This window comes from Nyctereutes procyonoides, unplaced genomic scaffold (assembly GCF_905146905.1).
Source record: "Nyctereutes procyonoides isolate TBG_1078 unplaced genomic scaffold, NYPRO_anot_genome, whole genome shotgun sequence".
Taxonomy (NCBI): Eukaryota; Metazoa; Chordata; class Mammalia; order Carnivora; family Canidae; genus Nyctereutes; species Nyctereutes procyonoides.
Window position 1 is genome coordinate 8,396,058 of NW_026575028.1, and position 20,246 is coordinate 8,416,303.

General features: G+C 37.4%; 1 protein-coding gene across 3 annotated transcripts in view; it reads right to left on the reverse strand.

Moving 5' to 3' along the window:
• Positions 1-19,660, reverse strand: part of CD163 (CD163 molecule) — a 29,989-nt gene extending 10,329 nt beyond the window's left edge. For 2 of the 3 annotated variants that reach the window (XM_055315580.1, XM_055315578.1), the window contains exons 1-6: positions 19,489-19,660; positions 18,010-18,096; positions 16,730-17,050; positions 13,314-13,634; positions 9,493-9,813; positions 8,463-8,783 (exon numbers count right to left, since the gene is read on the reverse strand). In XM_055315580.1, the coding sequence (XP_055171555.1) occupies positions 8,463-8,783; positions 9,493-9,813; positions 13,314-13,634; positions 16,730-17,050; positions 18,010-18,096; positions 19,489-19,519 (1,402 nt within the window). In that variant the 5' untranslated portion in view covers positions 19,520-19,660. The remainder of the gene's footprint in view (positions 1-8,462; positions 8,784-9,492; positions 9,814-13,313; positions 13,635-16,729; positions 17,051-18,009; positions 18,097-19,488) is intronic. The other variant, XM_055315579.1, reaches the window with a different exon arrangement.
• Positions 19,661-20,246: the final 586 nt, after the last annotated feature.

Below are 20,246 nucleotides of genomic sequence, written 5' to 3' on the forward strand. Positions count from 1 at the left end.
TGATAATGACAGTAGTGAACATTAAATGAGCACTTATTTTATCTATGGCACTTTATTAAATGTCAAACAAACATAATTTCACTTAATCTTTACAATCTCCTCAGGGGATAATTATTAACATCATTCCAATTTTACAGACAAGGAAACTGAAACAGAGAGGTGTAGTAATTTGCTTTGATCATATAGAGAGTTACAAAAGGAGCAGAATTTAAAGGTCTACAGTATGTTCCAGAGCCTAGAATCCTGACCCTCACAATACACTGCTCATGTCAAAAATCACCAAGGTTGTCAGTCCTCCAGGATATTTCTCCTCCTTATTTGTTGCTACTATTTTTTTTTAAATTTTTTTTATTTATTTATGATAGTCACAGAGAGAGAGAGAGGCAGAGACACAGGCAGAGGGAGAAGCAGGCTCCAGCACCGGGAGCCCGACATGGGATTCGATCCCGGTTCTCCAGGATCGCGCCCTGGGCCAAAGGCAGGCGCCAAACCGCTGCGCCACCCAGGGATCCCTGTTGCTACTATTTTTTAAGACATTTATTTATTTGAGAGACAGAGAGAGAAGAGAGTGAGCGGAGGAGGAGCAGAGGGATAATGAGAGAGAGAATCTCAAGCTGACTCCCCACTGAGTGTGGAGCCGGACTTGGGGCTCCATCTCATCACCCTGAGATCAAAATCTGAGCCAAAACCAAGAGTAAGATGCTTAAATGACTGAGCCACCCAGGAACCCCTGTTGCTACTGCTTTAATGTAATTTGTCATCATATGTCTTGTAAACCTTTGCAAGTCTAAGTAATCTTATTTCTAAGCCCTCTTTCTAATATATCTTTGGCATGACCACAGATATGTTATTACATTTCAAGTATTTTCACATGATTTCTTTGTGTTTGGGGCAGACTATTCAATGCTTCTTTGCTATTTATGCAATAATTTATCCTTTCAGCAAATAGTTTTAAGGACCTACAATATTAGGTGGGCTAAAAAGTATGTCACATTTCAGTCCATCAGTGAAAATAGATACTATTTCTACTACTAATAATAATTGTAACCATAGCAGTTAACAGGTATTGGTCACTTGCTGTGTAATTCCTGTGAAGCAGGCATTATTATACTACCATTTTTCTTTTGAGGAAATTGAAGCACAGAGAGCTTTGGTAGATTCTCCAATGTCACCCATCTATTAAAATTAAAGAGATATGATAAATACTAAATCTTAACATTCTTTAAAATACTTTATGATGTCACCTTTAAAGCTTTCATGTCTATTACTTTATCAATTGTACCTGATGCTCCAGCCTTAAAGAATCCTGGTCATGCTATTCTTCAGTGCTTCTGCAGAAACTTACTCTCCATTTATAATGTTTTTCCCAACCTATGTACCTGGGGGGAAAGCTACTTCTTTTCAAGGCTGCTCAATTTCTTATTGATCACCCTTGCCCTCAAGAACACAGGGGAGCATAAGACATACATGTTCAAATAATGATGAGCCCAGGGGCACCTGGGTGGCTCAATTGGTTAAGTGTCTGCTTTCGGCTCAGGTCATGATCTCAGGGCCATAAGACAGCCCTATGATGGGCTCTGGGTGTATAGCCTACTAAGATTGTCTCTCTCCTTCTGCCCCTCCCTTGCTCTCCCTCTTTAAAAAAGAAATAAAATTAAATTAAAATAAAGGATATAGTCATGAAATAGCATGGTGTAATTGAGGAATTATAAATAATTTAGTATGGATGGGATTTAAAACGTAAAGACACCAGAAATAAAGCTAAAGAAATGGAGCTCAGATTTTAAGACACTCTGTCAAATTGAGGAATACAATCATCAAGGTAAGTAAGAGTTTCTTTTAACATACTCAGAGATAATTCAAATTATTTGGGAACTACAAACTATTTCCTTTAATTTTTTAAAGAAAGAAAGTGCATTTGAAGGACCTTCTAAAGGGCATCCATCTTTTAGAAATGCCTACTGTCAAACATCACTAATTCCCTTGACATTACTCTCAGCATGACACAGATATCCTATCAGTACTTGCCACTTTCCAAAATTGTTTCAGATCTGACTATATTCTGTATTGTAGCAGTATAAAATACCCCAGCATGTCAAAATTTCACCACTTACCCATTTAATATGTAAAAGCAAGTTTCTATCCAAAAGTGAGTTGAAGAACATACTTTCTAAACACAGCTCCAAGTTTAAAGCATATAATGCCCCTACCCCACAAATAATGAAAAATTCTTGAGTTGAGTCCTTAATTTCTTCTTGTTATATCATTATTTAAGCATGAAATTCCTCTAAGATATCATTAGCTAGTATTGATCTGATCCGATTCCACTTTGGGAGAGATTTAAATTTTTTATTTTAAATAAAGGCAGTTTCTTAGACTGAGCCCAAGTCACCTTTCTTGTAACTTCTTGCTCTCTCATCTGGATCAAAATAAAACACAGCCTGTGTGAAAACAAACCAAAAAATTAAACCAAACTAAATAATTTTCTCTCTCATGGTGAAAATGTGTTAAGCACTTGAAAACAGGTCCTACTATAAAGATCCTCTTGCTTCCTTTTTCCTAAAATGTTTGAATCCTGGGCAAAGGGAAATTCTTCCATGGAGAAATGACTTTAAGATTCCATTCTAGCTTTTTTTTCTTCATAAATCTGTTAGTAATACATTAATCTACACCATGAGTTGACTTCTTTATATCATTTACTCTGTGTACATCATTAGAATATTCAAAATTTACTCCTTTAAGAGATTTCTTTCCTGCTAAACCTGTGACTGCATTTTTATTATAAAAGCCATTAATTTGATTTTTGTACCTGTATTTAGCTTCTTTGATCAATAACTTAAACTTCCCCCTGGCATAAGTAACTGAATTTGTATTTCCTTCTTTCTCTAGAATTAAATAAATGAAGACATGAAGACAAACATGAGAAAGAATTCATTAGAATTACTTCCTTTTGTTTAGTAATAGATAAAATACACAGTATGATTTAAATAAGCATTAACACATTTTTATCATTTATTCCTTTCTAGACTATGAAGAAGTCTAAATCATTTTAGTATCAAAATAATTTCTCAAACCTTAGTAAATACAGCACAACTCATATGAACTGTTTAAGTTCTGATGGTCTCTATGACCCATGCACAGCCATCACAAACAAAATGTCTGGGATTCAAAGTAATTTTGTAGCAAATTTCCTTAGCCTGTTTGTGGCTGTTTGTAGAAACTGCACATCAGAGATAAAATGTTGCTTTATCCTTCTAGGCTTCCTGCTTTATTGAGTTTTTGGTCCTTTTCAGCCCTAAAGCCCTGTGCTCCACAAAACTAAGAACTTTAAGAATCTAAACAGATAATGGAATTTGTAGTTTGAACTTCACAGGCACAGAGATAGTATTCCATGATTTCCCCCACTGGAAATCTTCTGAAAGAATCAAGAAATAAAATTATAGGTGGGGGCTGGGTGGCTCAGTTAAATGACCAACTCTTGTTTTTTTGGCTCGGGTCATGATCTCATGGGTCATGGGATGGAGTTCCACCTCCTGCTCCCCACTCAGTGGGAAGTCTGCTTGGGATTCTCTCCCCCGGCCCCTCCCCCATCCTCTCTCATAAATTAAATCTTTAAAAAAAGAAACAAAATTACACATTCTATTTCTAGCAAAACAAGAAGAGTGCTAAAACCTATGTACCCATGTAAGTAGAAGAGCTTCTAAAAACTACACAAATATACAAAATATATACACAATACACAATATAACAAAATAGTTTACAAAAGAAGGCAAAGAGTACACATGGCACTTAGCAAAAAAAATATATATGTGTGTGTATACACACACACACACACATATAGTTCTGTAAACAAAAGGGCTCCCCTATAGCTGCAAATTTACACTACTTGGGATTTTTATTATATGTAGTAGAATAAAATCTTAAATAATTCAGAATATGTTACCAAAACTAAAGTGCTCAAGTAATAAAACCTAAATTTTAGATGTGGTTGAATGGAATGGATGGATAAAATATATAATAACTCAGATATTATAGTCTGGAAAGCTAATGCCTTGTTATTCATGGTAAGATATTGGACAAATGTCACCTTGAAAAGAAAACCATGTACTCATTGAAGTTGAAAAATCAGGGAACATAATCACAGAAGAAAAAATTGAAAAAAAAAATCAGAATGTTAGCATGACATAAATCCTCCTTGCCATTTCAGCACTTCTAAGAGAGATGAACTCAGATTTGAAGTAGCCACACTGCAAGAAAAAAATGGAAGGAAAAATACCAATTTCATAAGGGAAGTATGCTCTGCCAGCAGCTGCTATACATAACTAATTGAGAGACCTATAATTTGGAACTTGCAGAATTGAAAAAAAAATAGAACCCTAAGTATACCATCCCCCAAACTGAGGTGGTAATAAAACTGTAGGCTTAGCAGAAAATAGAATTCACACTCCACATACAAAGAATGAGCCTCCCAGCAAAGACAGGAGTCAGGTCTTGTTTTTCCTCCCAAACCCCTGGTTGCAAATGACCTTAGGGAGTGGCCAATAAATTAAGAGGAAACTGGTCACAGCATAGGTCAACACTTATACATATATTCCTTGATTGTGGTTATTTTCAGATGGCATTAGATGAAAGAAAATCAACTAGAAGTGGGCTGTTTGGAGAGAACTGTTTCACTACTTTGAGGACAGCTGACAGCAGCCAATGGTAACTCAACCTGTAAAGCAATCCAGGGGTCCCTGAACCAATGTCAGCAGAGAGTGAGCTGTGAAAGGTGTGCAGCCCCCAAATTGCACTCAGCTATGGCTCTGGAGAGCATGCAATAGAAGGAACTGGCCTGAGAATAGCATCTGGGCCTATGAAGGACAAGGAACAGAGGACAGCTTCTCAGACAGCAGAACCTGGTCTACCAGATGGGCTCACCAGGAAACTCACTCAGTTTTAGGACAACTTATAATTCCTGACCAATAGGATTTGCTAATTGCCACAGAAAAACAATTCTAGGTACTTCTTGGTGACCATAGAACCACCCAAACAGCCTTAAACTGCTTACCTATTTCATTTGTTTTAGTGAGAAAGGAGTAAACTTTTTCTTTATCCACTCTTATTTGGATTTCTTTTGGATGCTGCTGGACTCAATACTAACTAATATAAAATACAATTAATAGGAAAATAATTAGAAAAAATGATCAGACATACAATTATGCTTACGCATGCCCAAACACAAGTGAAGTCCCCCCAAAAAGTTGTGTAGAGAAATATAGTTCATAGTTAGTTGTAGCATAATACATGGGTTCTTTTTAAAATAAATCTGAATTCTATGATGAATACAAGTGATGCACCTAGAACAAATGATTCATAAAGGTTGAAAATAAGAGAATAGAAAGTAAATGAAGCAAAAATTGTGATATTAATATCAGATGAGTTTGATTCAGAACAAAAATCATTCAACCATAGAAAAAGGGGAAACTTTATAATACCAAAAAAGAACAATTCACAATGACCACATAACAACTGTAGGTAGATCTATGTCCCAGATTCACAGAGCATCAGTTCATCAATTATATGATAGAGTCACTGGTATACCCAGTAGAAAACCTGTAATGTATTTATATTAATAACTAGGAAAGAATCAACATTAACTAGGCACTGAACTCAAGAAGTTAAATCAGTAGGAAATCAGAAAGGAATTAATAGATAGAGAAACAAATTTTAATGAATTAGGAAATGAAAACAGCATTAATCTTAAAAAATCCAAATGTTGGTTCATTTAAAAAAAAAAAGCAAAGCAAAGCTAATTTTACCTAATGAAAGAAATTAAAAATATAAATAAAGTCACAGTAATAAATGATAAGAAGAGAAATGTATAGATAGAGCAGTCATTTCAGAAAGGTCTTTAAATATTGATATGAAATTATGGTTAGGATATTTTACTAAGTAGATACTAAGGTACAGAACAGTTAGAGCACTTGGGTGGCTCAGTGGTGAGTGTCTGCCTTGGCTCAGGTTGTGATCCTGGGGTGCTGGGATCCATTTCCCACAGGGAGCCTGCTTCTCCCTCTGTCTAAGCCTCTGTCTCTCTCTGTGTCTCTCATGAATAAAAAAATAAAATCTTTAAAAATTAAAGAACAGTTTACATAATATGCCACGATTTGAGCAACAAAATGAACTGAAACTTATATATAGATTTGTTTGTATTTAAATAAAGTATCTCATAAAGAACATATGAATACCCCAGCCATGTAAGTTGTCTGTGAAGAGTAGAATCAGACGCTGGGGATATCTCTCAGGAAGAGCTTCTTACACTTTCAGAGTGTGAACCATAAAACAACAACAAGAACAAGAACAAAATGGACACATGACAACACACAAACACAAAAAACCCTCAGAATGTGAATATACTGCTTAATCAAGAAATCTCTTTTAAAAAAGAAAGAAAAGGGACGCCTGGGTGGCTCAGTTGTTGAGCGCCTGCCTTTGGATCAGGGTGTGATCCTGGAGACGTGGGATCGAGTCCCGCGTTGGGCTCCCTGCATGGAGCCTGCTTCTCTCTCTGCCTCTCTTTCTCTGTGTCTCTTGTGAATGAATGAATGAATGAATGAATAAATAAATAAATACAAATAAAAAAGGAAAGAAGAATGGTTGAAAAGCAGATACGTATATTCTAATTTGTATCTTAAAAGATTATCTTTTTCCAGTCAGAGGATCATTTCTACGTAACTAGAAGAGACATAATTTATAACAACAGAGAAAGCACCTAGGAGCACATCTAAGGTTAGAATGTATCTAGGGTAAAGCCATTGGTTAGTGGACATACAGCATCATAGGACTACATCTCTACATGTTTAATGGTTTTACTTATATGTTGCTTTCCCTAAAGTCTTTCTTTTACCATATTAATAATAGTTATGTCAATATGTTACCTTACAATTGTTGAAAAGGCATCACTTTTCAACAACATTAGCATTTGTATAAATGTGATTAGCATAAAATACAAGAGATTATCTGTAAACTGGGCCAACTCACAGCTCACCTTGGAACTTCTAAAAGAGGTTGCAGTGAAATACACAAAAACATTCAGAAAGAAGAAATTCTTACATAAAAAGCCTAAGGTTCAGTCATGCCAGTTTATCCAACATACTTTTAAAATCTTTCGGTAACATTCCCATGGAAGACATATTTAAGTTCTACCTTCAAAATTTTAATCCTTCTTTAACCTTTCATACTTCCATGGATTTAAGAATGACTCAACTGTTTTGTTTTGTTTCTTAACAAACCAGCATAGGGAAAAGAAGAGAGAGAAAGGTAAACCAAGAAACAGATTCTGAACTACAGAGAACAAACTAATGGTTACCAGAGAGGGGGATGGGGCAGATGGGATTAAAGAGGGCACTTGTGAAGAGCACTGGGTATTGAATGTAAGTGTTAAATAGTTAATTGTACATCAGAAATTAATAATACACGGTTATGTTAACTAACTTTTAAAAAAACATATTTTATTTAAATTCAATTTGCCAACATATAGTATAACACCCAGTGCTCATCCCATCAAGTGCCCTCCTTAGTGCCCGTCACCCAGCCACCCCACCCTCCCACTCCCTCCCCCTCCACACTAACTTACTTTTTAAAAAGATTTTATTTATTTATTTAGAGAGACCATGCAAGCAAGCTGGGGGAGAGGCAAAGAAAGAGGGAGAGAGAATCCCAAGCAGACTCCACCCCAAGCACAACGCAGGGCCTGTCTCATGAACCTGAGATCATGACCTAAGCTGAAATCAAGAGTTGGATCCTCAGCCAATTAAGTCATCCAGGCGCTCCCTTAACTGTTATTTAAATAAAAAACAAAAACAAGGGCAGGGCACCTGGGTAATGCAGTCAGTGAAGCATCCAACTCAGTTTCAGCTCAGGTCATGATCTCAGGGTCATGGGATTGAGCTCCATGCTCCAGGGGGAGTCTGATTGGGATTGTCTCTCCCTCTCCCTCTGCCCCTCCCTCCACATGCTCTGTCTCTCTCAAATAAATATATAATCTTTAAAAGAAAAAAAAAACACAAAAGCTAAAGTGAACAAAAACAAAACAAGTCAGACCTGTGACCAAGGCACAAAATGAATTATAATTCGACATAAACTCCCATGATGGAATAGGTATTTTCTGATTTCTCAAGTGAGATCTAGTCATAAGGACCAATGTTTCTTACCAGTTTCAAGGATCTTACTGGAAACTTATATTCTTGGAATTCAGTTTCTTAACATGTTCATTGAAAGTCTTACCTGAGGGGAGCCTGGATGGCACAGTGGCTGAGCATCTGCCTTCAGCTCAGGTCATGATCCCAGGTCCTGGGGTCAAGTCCCACATGGGGCTCCCCACAAGGAGCTGCTTCTCCCTCTGCCTATGTCTCTGCCTCTCTCTCTGTGTCTCTCATGAATAAAGACATAAAATCTTAAAAAAGAAAATAAAGTCTTACCTGAGCAGGTAACTTTAGCTTCTTCATAGTGATCACAGCTCAGTCCACCCCACTGCCAGTTCTTGCAGTCCCAAAGGGAAGTTTCATTGCCACTACAGTGGCTTAAAAACAGCCATGTGTTTGTTGCCTTAACTTTGGAATAACGCTGATAGGACGTTTTGAGAGCAGATCCACATCCCAACTGCTTGCAAACCACATCGGCTTCTTTCAGTCCCCAGCCTCTATCACACACTTTCCCTAGCAGTTTCTGAATTTCAACCTCCACTGTCCCAGCACAGCGGCTGCCTCCACCGACAAGTCTCAGCTCCAGGTCTGATCCATCTGCAAATGAAACATAAACTTAGTTTACAGATGCATCTGGAAGTTAGCTCCCAAAGGATGTATTTTTTATCTTGCTCCTTCCCAGATACTGAGGCATTGGAAATCATGGCTTATCCATCTCCTGGCTTTTTAAACAGCCACTATGGGCCATGAATTTGGTCAGAAACAGGATTATAGTTTCAAGGGTTAATAAAAATTGTCAATGGCAGAGAAATATGAGCAAGACAGAGATTTCTCTAAAAAGACATAACATTTTGTGTCTCAGAGCTCCAGGTAGACTTAGAATCTGAAATGTGGTTCCTAACAGCAGCCTGAATAATTACTGCAGGAAATAGACAACCCTCCAAACTAGTCAAATAAAGAATGAGGATGCTGGATGGTTCGGTTCCTCAAGTGTCCAACTCTTGGTTTTGGTTCAGGTTGTGTTCTTGGAGTCCTGATCTCAAGGTTGTGAGATCAAGCTCCATGTTGGTTTCTGTGCTCAGTGTAGTCTGCTTGAGGATTCTCCTTCCCCCTCCCCACCAACACCTGTGCTCAATCTCTCTCTCTCCTTCTCTCTAGAGAGATAGATAAAATCTGTTTAAAAAGAATGCGTTTAAGATTCCTTACAACAAGGAAATTATTAGATATTACTATCTCTCACATCTCATATTCATCCTTACTCCTAAAGAACACAGGTCTTTCCTTCACTGTTTTTCTTTTCACTTACCAGAACATGTCACACCAGCATCTTCATTATGATTGCAATAATGCTTTCCCCATTCATGGTGTCTACACTGCCAGAGAGCAGATTCGTCTCCTTGGCAGGAAAGATTGTCAAGCCAAATGTGTCCACTTCCCTCACTGGCATTAACTCGACCAATGGCGGTGACAGCAGTTGGGCATCCCAGTTGTTTACATACCACAGCAGCATCATTACTATCCCAGCCATCATCACACACTGTCCCCCATTCCCCTTGGAATTTTACTTCTAATCTTCCTGAACATTCAGTGACTCCATCTACCAGTCTCAGGCTCAGATCTGCTCCATCTGTAAGAGGGACACAAAACAAATCAGTGATAAAAAACAAGAATAAGGGGGAATATAAGCAGACACAGAGAAAACAGTGATATAATACCACTGAAAATCATTAAAGGTGGAGAAAGGATGGCTTAGGCAAGAAGACAGTACTTTTCAGACTGGCTAGTATCAAAAAGATAAGAAATAAGTCTTGGTGAGAAAGGGGAATCCTCTTGCACTGTTGGTGGGAATGCAAACTGGTGCAGCCATCTTGGAAAACAGTATGGAGGTTCCTCAAAAAATTACAAATAGAACTACCTTATGATCCACGACTTCCACTAAGGATATTTACCTAAAAAATACAAAAGCACGATTTGAAGGGATGTACACATCCCTATGTTTATAGCAGTATTATTTACAATAGCCAAATTATGGAAGCAACCCAAGTGCCTGTTGAAAGATGAGTAGACAAAGAAGGTGTGGTATATTATATTATAATATTATTATTCAGTCATAAAAAATGAAATCTTGCCATTTGCAGTAACATGGATGGAGTTAGGATAATGCTAAGTAAAATAAGTCAGTCAGAGAAAGACAAATACCACATGATTTCATTTATATGTGGAATTTAAGAAACAAAACAAATAAGCAAAGGAAAAAAAGAGAGAGGTAGAGAGAGAGAGAAACCAAGAAGCCAACTCTTTTTTTTTTTTATTAGAAAACTGTAGGTAACTTTAATAAAATAACTTCAAGAATATAATTTGGTTGTAAAACCAATACAATGAGCTCTAAAAATTTTTCTATTCAGTTAATAAAGTCATCTGTAAATCCTGTAATATGTTCATATTCACAAAATCTGAATGAAAAGCAAACACAACTTTCCATTTTACCATGTTAGCACGGTAATTCAAAGTTCACTTTGAAGAGACCCAAGAAGTCAACTCTTAACTATAGAGAACAAGTTAGCGGTTGCTGGAGGGGAAGAGGGTGGGGGGATGGGCGAAAGAGGTGTAGGAGTTAAGAGCACACTTATAATGATGAGCCCAGAGTAATATATAGAATTGCTGAATCACTAATTTGTACACTTGAAACTAATATAACACTGTACGTTAACTATACTGCAATTAAAATTAAAAACAATAAAAATACTAAAAATAGAAATACCATATGATCCAGTAATTCCACTATTGGCTATTCATCCAAAGAAAATGAAAATGCTAATTTGAAAACAATATATGTACTTCTATGTTTATTGCAGCATTATTTACAATAGTTGGGATATGGAAGCAGCCCAAGTATCCATCAATAGATGAAATGGATAAAGAAGAAAAGAAGATGTGGTATATGTATGTGTGTGTTTGTGTGTGTGTGTGTGTGTGTGTGTGTGTGTGTGTATAATGGAATATTACTCAGCCATAAAAAAGAATGAGATCTTGCTATTTGTAACATGGATGGACCTACAGGGTATAATGTTAAGTGAAATAAGTCAGACAAAGAAAGGCAAATATCATATGATTTCATTTATATGTGGAGTCTAAAGAACAAAACAAATGAAAGGACTCTTAACTATAGAGAACAAACTGGTGGTTGCCAGGGGTGAGGTGGGCAAGGGGATGGGTGAAATAGATAAAGGGGATCAAGAGGTACACATTACTAGTTTTAAAATAAATAAGTCAGAGAGATGAAAAGTATAGCATAAGGAATATAGTCAATAACACTGTAATAACTTGTATGGCAACAGATGGTGACTACACTTATTGTGGTGAATGGCAAGTAATTTATAGAATTATTGAAGCAATATGTTGTACACCTGAAACCAATATAACATTTATGTTAACGATGCTTCAATAATAATTTTTTAAAGGGAATTTTCAGGACAGAGAACATGTACCATAAAAAGAGTTTCTGGGGCACCTGGGTGGCCCAGTTGATTAAGCATCTGACCTTGGCTCAGGTCATGTCTCAGCATCCCCACTCAACAGTCTGCTTCTTCCTCTCCCTTTGCCCCGCTCCCCTCAAATAAATAAAATCTTTAAAAAAAAGAAAAAGGTTCCTAACAAGAGATGCAGGGGCTCAATTTTATCTAGAGATTTGTTTGTTTTACTATCACAGAGTTTTTCTTAGAATTGTTTTTTCTAGTTAAATATACATTCACATGTGTAGGTGGTACTCACACACTCAGGCCCAGGACTCAACATTGACTTTTGCCTCTGACTGCATTACCTATCTATAACTACCTGGTTTGTGTTATATGCCTGGTCCCTTTGTGACCAGTTCCTTAGTCAAAAAGCTAACAAAGAGAAAGGGGACCTAATCACTACCACTTTCACCTTCCCCCAATCTATATTCCTCAAAGAACAGAGCTTGATCCTGAGCAATATCTTACAATAAATAAGTTGCTCCTTTCCACTGGCAGTTTTAGTTTTTGCTGCTACAATACTGTCTATTGTGAGTCCTCAGCATTGAGAAGAAATGTGCTGATTGGGGACCTAGAAAGCTTTTGGTGGATAAATGGGAATGGAAGGCAATTCCTCTGCTTTTTTCTATCCCAAATCCCTTTTGCTTTCTTCAGCTAACAAAACCCATCTTTTTTGTAGGAATCCCATTCTTTATGGTTCAAACAATAGATGGTCATATTGTCCAGCAACAACAAAAGGCCAATTTAAGAAATAGTAAAAGGACCAGAACCCCCATGACATTGTTTCAATGTTTGAATCCAGCTATGTATGAAGCCAACTGTACCCCCTGGATGTCCCAGTTTTCTGAGTCAATATTCTCTTCCCTTAAAGTTAATTTGAATTGAGTTTTCTTCATTTGAAAAAAAAAAGATATCTGATGAATGCAGGGACATTTTTACTCTATTTTATTTTTCTGAATGTTCTCTGGGGTTCAGGACATGCTGGATCTGCTTCAAACTAAGAACTCAAGTGAAAAAAGGAGTGTCACCCCTTCCCATATAAATCCACTGTCCCTGTGCCCTGAGCAAGCATGGTGCATGAAAGTCTCTAGACACAGAGTCTGTTCATACCATAGCACTAGCATAATTGAGGTTTTAAAAGAAAACCAAACTACTTTTTAACATTTGATTCTGTGAATTTGAACTAATATTTTGGGAAGGGGCAGGTTAAACTCTGCAGATAGAGGCTAATAAAGGCTGTGATTTGTTTTTAAAACTCATCCCCAAAGCACAACTTGCTAGTTAAGCTATTTTTTTCTTTTTCTTTTTCTTCTCTTTTTCTGGGGGGAGTGGGGGAGGAGGGAGGATTGGATTATTCTCTGAACGCCTCCTTCTATCCTCATGACTTGGGTCTTGATTTCACTGTTCATCCTTCCTCCCTAACCTAGTTATTTTCATTTCAGTTAAAGAAAAATCTCCACAGGTATCAGATGGGGAACCTGAAATTAGGTCACAATAAGGTGATCGAGGAAGCAGGCTTCATTATGTTGGGAAGAGTTCAGGCTTTTAAGAACATTTCCCCCCTTCTTTTGTCCTCTCAGGAAGCACCGAATGAACCCAGATCAGTCCTTACCCAAGCAAATCACTCCAACATCCTCAGCGTGATCACAGTTATGCTTTCCCCATCCTTCATGCTTGCAGTTCCAGAGAGCTGACTCATTTCCACTGCACACAAGATCATCAAACCAGATTGGCCCAGAACCTTCTCCAAAATTAGCTGAACCAGAGAAACTGACAGCACTTCCACATTCGAGCTGTTTACAAACCACAGAAGCATGATCTATGTTGAAGTTGTCATCACACACTGTTCCCCACTGTCCCTGGAACTTGACTTCTATTCTGCCAGAACACTGGTTTCCGCCGTTCATTAACCTCATCTCCAAACTGGATCCATCTAGAGTGGGGTAAAGACCGGAAGTCAGAAGTGACATTCTTTCAGAAGTGATTTTTAAAAACAAGATTCCTCTGGACACTTGAGATTTGATGCTGTCCTTAAAAATGATGCCCCATTTTGGAAGCTTCCCATCTGTACATACTGGGGAATTTTCATCTTTTAAAGACCAGCTAGAAATTAAGGCTTTCATCTATGTCTACTTACCAAGGAAAGAAAATGTTTTACAGATTAAATTTGCTTTCTGTTTTGTTTTATTTCCTTCCATTATTAAGACAAATCAAGCACTCTTTTATGTAGAAATCGACAAATTTGTCTCAAAGCACTTACTTTAAAAAACTAGAAAAAATAAAATTAGTCCATCCAACAAAGTAGCAAAAATGGCAAACATTAAAAACATTTAAAAAAGTCATTTGCCAAACATTAAAAACCTTTATTTTAATCTTTCTTTATCACAAACAGTCAGAGCATGAAGAATTGTCTGAAGTTGAGTGTAAAATTAGAAAACAATAAAAAGGGAAAAATAAAAATGCCTGAGCATGGACAACTGTTTGCAAAAGCATCCTGTACTATACCAAATTAATAAAAATTGAGGAAAAAATATCAAGAGAATTCATTTCTCACCAATCTCCTCTTTGAATCAAAGCTTCCCCCCACCTCCAAAGCATCTGGTACAATTTTTAGCAAAGAACAGCTTTTTTCATAAAGGAAATTCCCTCTATACATGTTTCCCTAGATTTTCTATAAGGACTAATATATCTGAAAAAAAATTTGGGATGAAATCTGGGGACACGTGAAAAACAAGAACTGCTTATGCTTGAGCAAGTGTTTAGAGGCTCTTTTTTTGAGAGAGGAATTTACTTTTAAAAGCTCTACATACCAGGCAAAGACCTCTACTTAACAGGATTTTTTATTCTGGACAATTAATAACCATAAAAATAATAGTTTACAATTAAATATGTGTCTGGTGTTCCGAGTGTATCACATATGCTATTAGTCTTCACAACATTAAGCATTATGTATTCTTTCCATTATCCCTACTCCACAGATAAGCATTCTCAGTTTCCATAATTGTCATAGGATCATACACCTAGAAAATCACAGAGCCAGGATGTGAAAAGAAAAAGCAGTCTAACACTAGTGTTTATTCTCCTGACTATTATACTGTGTTGTCCCTGTGTGTGTGATAATAGTAAAATCTCCCAAGAGGCAGAGGCTCTGAGGATTGAACATCAGTCAGGGTGGGGAAAATACAGCCTCTGAAACCTCACGAGACTAAGGAGTCCTTGAGTGGCTACATATACACCAATTGGAGCATTAGCTGTATAAATTTCAAAAAACAAATTTGATTAATTCTATCCTTAAGTATGAAAAAAAAACAGAAAACAAGAGTTAAAAGTGTTACACTGATGTCTTAGCTTAAACAGTGAGTTCTGTAGGTTGCAATGATTTTAGTAAGAGCCTGGCAAGATTTTATTTATTTATGTATTTGAAAGAGAGAGAGAGAGAGAGAGAGAGGAGGAGGAGGAGGAGCAGAGGGAGAGGGACAAGCAGACTCCCCACTGAGCCTGGAGCTCGCCCTAGGGCTCTATTCCACCACCCTGAGATCATGACCTGAGCCAAAAGCAAGTCTGATGCTCAATGGACTGAGTCACCCAGGTGCCCCCAAGCCTGGCAAGATTTATTATGATTTTTAACTTTACCGTAGATGTGTGACATAGATGTTACTATTGTTATTCCTATCTTCCCCTTGTAATGATTAACAATAAAAAACAAGAGGAGTAGGAGCAGGAGGAAGTGGAGGAGTTGGAAGGGGGAGGATGGAAGAAAGAAGGAAAAAGAAGAGCTCTAATGTATTAAAACACTGAGTTTTCAGAACCTGAAGTTCAGAAAAATTTAACAACTTGCTCAAAATAACATTCATAAGGTGCTGAACTGGAATTTAGTTCCGCATCTTTCTAGACACTAGCCTGTATTGTACCCAGTACACCACAATACGGGGGAGAGATTAGTCCTTTCTAAAATCTCCTCCCTGGAGGAGATGGCCTCTAAGAAAGAGGAAAGTCAGTGAAAGGAAAAAGGAGAAATGGGAAGTCCAGGAATTTGAATTGGGTCTTAACTATGACCTCATGATTTACAGCAAAAAGGTGTGACACAAAGCTTTCAGAGTTACTGTAAGGTCAATGGAGATAAAGTTCATGAAATTTTTTCTAAATTAAAACCACCATGGGGCACCTGGGTGGTTCAGTCAGTTAGGCATTTGACTCTTGGTTTCAGCTCAGGTCATGATCTCAGGGTCTTGGGATGGAACCTATGTTGAGCTCCGTGCTCAGCAGAGAGTCTGCTTGAGCATTATATTTACTTTCTCTCCCTCTCCTTCTGCCCTTCCCCCTGCTTGCTCACTCTCTTTAAAATAAAATAAATAAATAATTTTTAATAGTCTTTTTTTTTGTATAAATTTTTATTTATTTATGATAGTCAGAGACACAGGCAGAGGGAGAAGCAAGCTCCATGCACCGGGAGCCCGACGTGGGACTCGATCCCGAATCTCCAGGATCGCGCCCTGGGCCAAAGGCAGGCGCCAAACCGCTGCGTCACCCAGGGATCCCAATAATTTTCTTTTTAAACCCAGAACAAACCACCATGTAAATGAAATGAACAGCACTGTACACTGGAAAAAAGCAATTCTACTCTGCAAAACATCCTTCCTGCAGCAAAAGATTAGTGCTAGGAATATTTATTTCTTGATTCATTAAATTGATTATCAGTTAAGGGACAAAAAGGTTAATGCATAAAAGCAGCATGTTACTGAGAAGGAAGACAAAGAATTGACTTAGATATGATATTTTTACGTGGGAGTAGAAACTGACGGTGGGATTACTGGCTCTCAAATTGAAGCTGGTCACTCCTGGACTACAATATTCAGAATCTCCTTTTTTTTCCTAATGGGATGTGTCATGCATTGTCTGGTCTTTTAGCAATAGATTGGGTGATTTTATATATGAACTAGGAAACTCACAGAAAAGTGGCTCCTTTTCGTTTTTAGGCCATCTACATATTTTTCCCCCCACAAAGCATTTGACTTCTGCAAGTCCTACCTGAACAGGTTACTCCAGCATCCTGTTGATGACTGCAGTTGTGCTTTCCCCATCCATCATGTTTGCAGTCCCAGAGAGCAGATTCATTCCCTCGACAAGATACATGATCCATCCAGATTCGTCCAGAGCCTGCCCTGGAATTGGCCCATCCAGCGGCTTTGATAGCAGTGGGACATCCCAGCTGCCTGCAAATCACAGAGACTTCATCCATGCCCCAGCCATTATTACACACCGTTCCCCACTCCTCCTGGACTTTCACTTCCACTCTCCCGGAGCAATTGTCTTCACCATCCGTTAGCCTCATCTCTTTATCTGCTCTCCCTGCAGCAACAGGTGAAGGCAGCAATTGGTCAGGATCCAAAGAGCAAGCAGGGGATTATTATTCCTTGGATTACTTATTTATTTTTCCAAGATGAATGTCAGAAACATCCCCAGACTCATTAATGGTACGAGAGGAGAATGCTATTTTGTAGGAACAAAAATCAGCATCACAGGCTTCAGATAAAACAAGGATGCAAAATCGGTAAAGCTAAGTAACACAGTTCTGAGATTTTTTTATAAAGTCGATTTATATAATCTCCATAGAGTTTACTATGTAAATAATATATTACAAAATTTTATAGATAGGAGCGATGTAAGTTTCTCCAAATTCCTAAGAGCCATAAAAAGAAGGTTCACGATGAAGATGAAAAGACCAGTCTTAAGGAATTTAACACCCATTACACACATATATGAAAAACACCATGAATTTTTAAAATACTAGTTGAAATCTGGCTGAAAGTTGTCTACTTTATTAAATGGGAGTTGAGATGGAGATATTTTCCTATTTTTTCCTACCATAAAATAATCCCTCGTCCCTCCTTCCCCCCAGACTCCAAATGTCTCAGCTCTCACCCTCTGATTACTTTAACCAACAGGAAACTGTGGTCTCTCTGATAAATAGCTGGCTTCCCTCAATACATCTTAAGGTAAAATTTGGCATTTGAATTTTTAAAAGTTGTTCCTAAAATTCCACTTTATCCCAATAATTCTGAGCTTTTCCCTCTGTTTTGTTTCCTATGTTTTAGGTAGGCATTATTCAAATTTAGGCAAATGTACTTTTTTTTTTCCTGTGAAAGTTTATTTTATCTTGGAGGAAACCATGCCTCTAGTTCATATTTTGATGTTGCATGGTTAGGACCTCATTTTGTGCTTTTAATATCTGATCCTTTGAAATCATGAAGCATGTTTTCAGATGCTGTTGAGCCTTCAGAATTATTTGCATTTGACCAAGCACTCACCAAGAGAATTGGTCATCAAACAGGTACTGAGAATGGAGACCACAGCCACAGCAGAGGGACACAAGAGGGCAAAACATCTTCTAAAGTCTGTGAAAAAAGAAACAAAAAAAAAGAACAAAAGTATTGCCTTCCCCAAAAGCAACTTTGGAGAAGACAGATGGTTTCAAAGTTTTGAGATTAACAAGGAAAGTCGAATGAAGACAAGGAATTCTTCTTTCTAAATGGCAAGGTGGACAGGAAACACACATACCTGGGATCACATAGTCTCAGTGAAATAGCTCTGGAAATGTTTGTGGTTAGAGGCGACTCAGCAGTGAGGAATTAAGAGCAAATTGGGGACAGAAAAGAATTTCAAGAGCAGAGCTAAAAACCTAGAAAATTGAGAAAGCATCCATGAAGCTTAGCAGGGGCAGGTCCCCCTTCCAGGCCAAAACAATATTCAACTACTGATGTCCCCGACTCCAAGCCCACTGGATCCAGACAGTTAGGTGGTAAATTTCACAAGGGAATGGATTCTATCAGGCTCAGCACTGTTTCGCCAGTACCTGGCACAGTGCATGCTAAATAGTAGCTGAACATCGGTGGAATGAAGTGGGAAGGTTTATATTTGAAAAAAAAAAAAAAATACTGGATCTTATCCCCAGATATAGCATAAAACTCTAAAGCTTTCATTACTCTCTCTTCTTATTCTTACCTTAACCCAACACTCATGCAACAGTAAGAATGCTTTGGTAGCCACATAGGAACATGCGCTTTGGTATAAGTCACTAAAGTGTGGCCTTAGGACTTGTGCTTTCGTGTGGCATGCTATACTGCCATAAGAAAGCTTTGAGGGATGCCTGACTGGCTCAGTGGCTGAGCATCTGTCTTCAGTTCAGGTCATGATCCTGGGTCCTAGGATCAAGTTCCGCATCAGGGTCCCCATAGAGCTTGCTTCTCCTCTGCCTGTGTCTCTGCCTCTCTCTCTGTGTCTGTCATGAATAAATAAATAAAATCTCTAAAAATAAATAAATAAAATAAAAATTTTAAAGATTAAAAAGCTTTGAAAAAATTTAAAATGCTAAATGAGTTTAACATATCCATGTAAATTGTGAAGTAGATTTCAGCCCTCAGGGATGTTATTTTAAATTCCCCTGCGTGATCAACTTTCAGTCAATATTCCTTCCCATATGGTCAATCTTTTCTAAGAATTATTGTCGTACTCAATAAAATTCAGTTCATTTCAGCTCCTTAACTTCACCTCAGCAGTTTTACAAACCTGATGCCATATCTAATCTTTCTTTTTTTTTCCTAATGCCAAATCTAATCTTTATCTCCTATCTTCAATTGTGAATCTATAGCAGACACAAGTCACTGCCACCAAAGCTTAATGCCCATTTTCCACTCTTTACTCTCTTGATGCCAATTACTATTAAATAAGATCCATTGACTATTAACTTTTTACTGCATTAAAAGGTATAATAAATGAGAAATGTTTACCAGCATATCCAGAGTTTCCATGTGGGACCATTCTGAGTTTGTCCAGTCCAGAGTTTTAATGATTTCTAAATCTTCTTGTATTATTCCTTAGAAATGTTCTGCTAAAGAGGACCACTAAGAATTCTAAAAATCATCTCACTTCCACAAGACAAAGCAAAGCAAAACACAACAAAAAACCCCAGAAAGGCTACATAATGGAGGTGGAGTCAATCAACGAAAAAAGGGAAGTCATTCACAAACTGAGGTTCCCTTTCATACTCATGCTTTCTTCAATTTGGGACATGAAACAACCAAAAGAAATTGAGAAACACTACAGATTTACAAAAATTAAGGGGAAATACTAATGCATGTTCCGTTGCTATTGAAATGAATATTTAGATTTCCATGCTTTGTTTTGGACTAATATATTAGAAATAAAAATGACTATCACTGTGCAGTTATGTCAAAAACTAAAGTGAAATAAGCAAAACATAATTAAATAATGTTCTATCAGTTTTATCACTTTTAATACTATTACCATAATCAAATGAGCTGAATGAATAATTTTGTGTAGACCATCTACAGAGGGCATTTGCTTTCTCTTTTCTAATGAGATGAAGAGTAACAATAAAATTAGCCATGACCATTACAGTTTCTACAAATGGTGCAATAAAAATTTACAAGACATAATTTTAGCTCTGAATAACTCAAATTCAGTGAAAGAAACACATACGTGAGCAATAATCCACAGCGATTCAAAGCACAGAGTGAAAAATAAA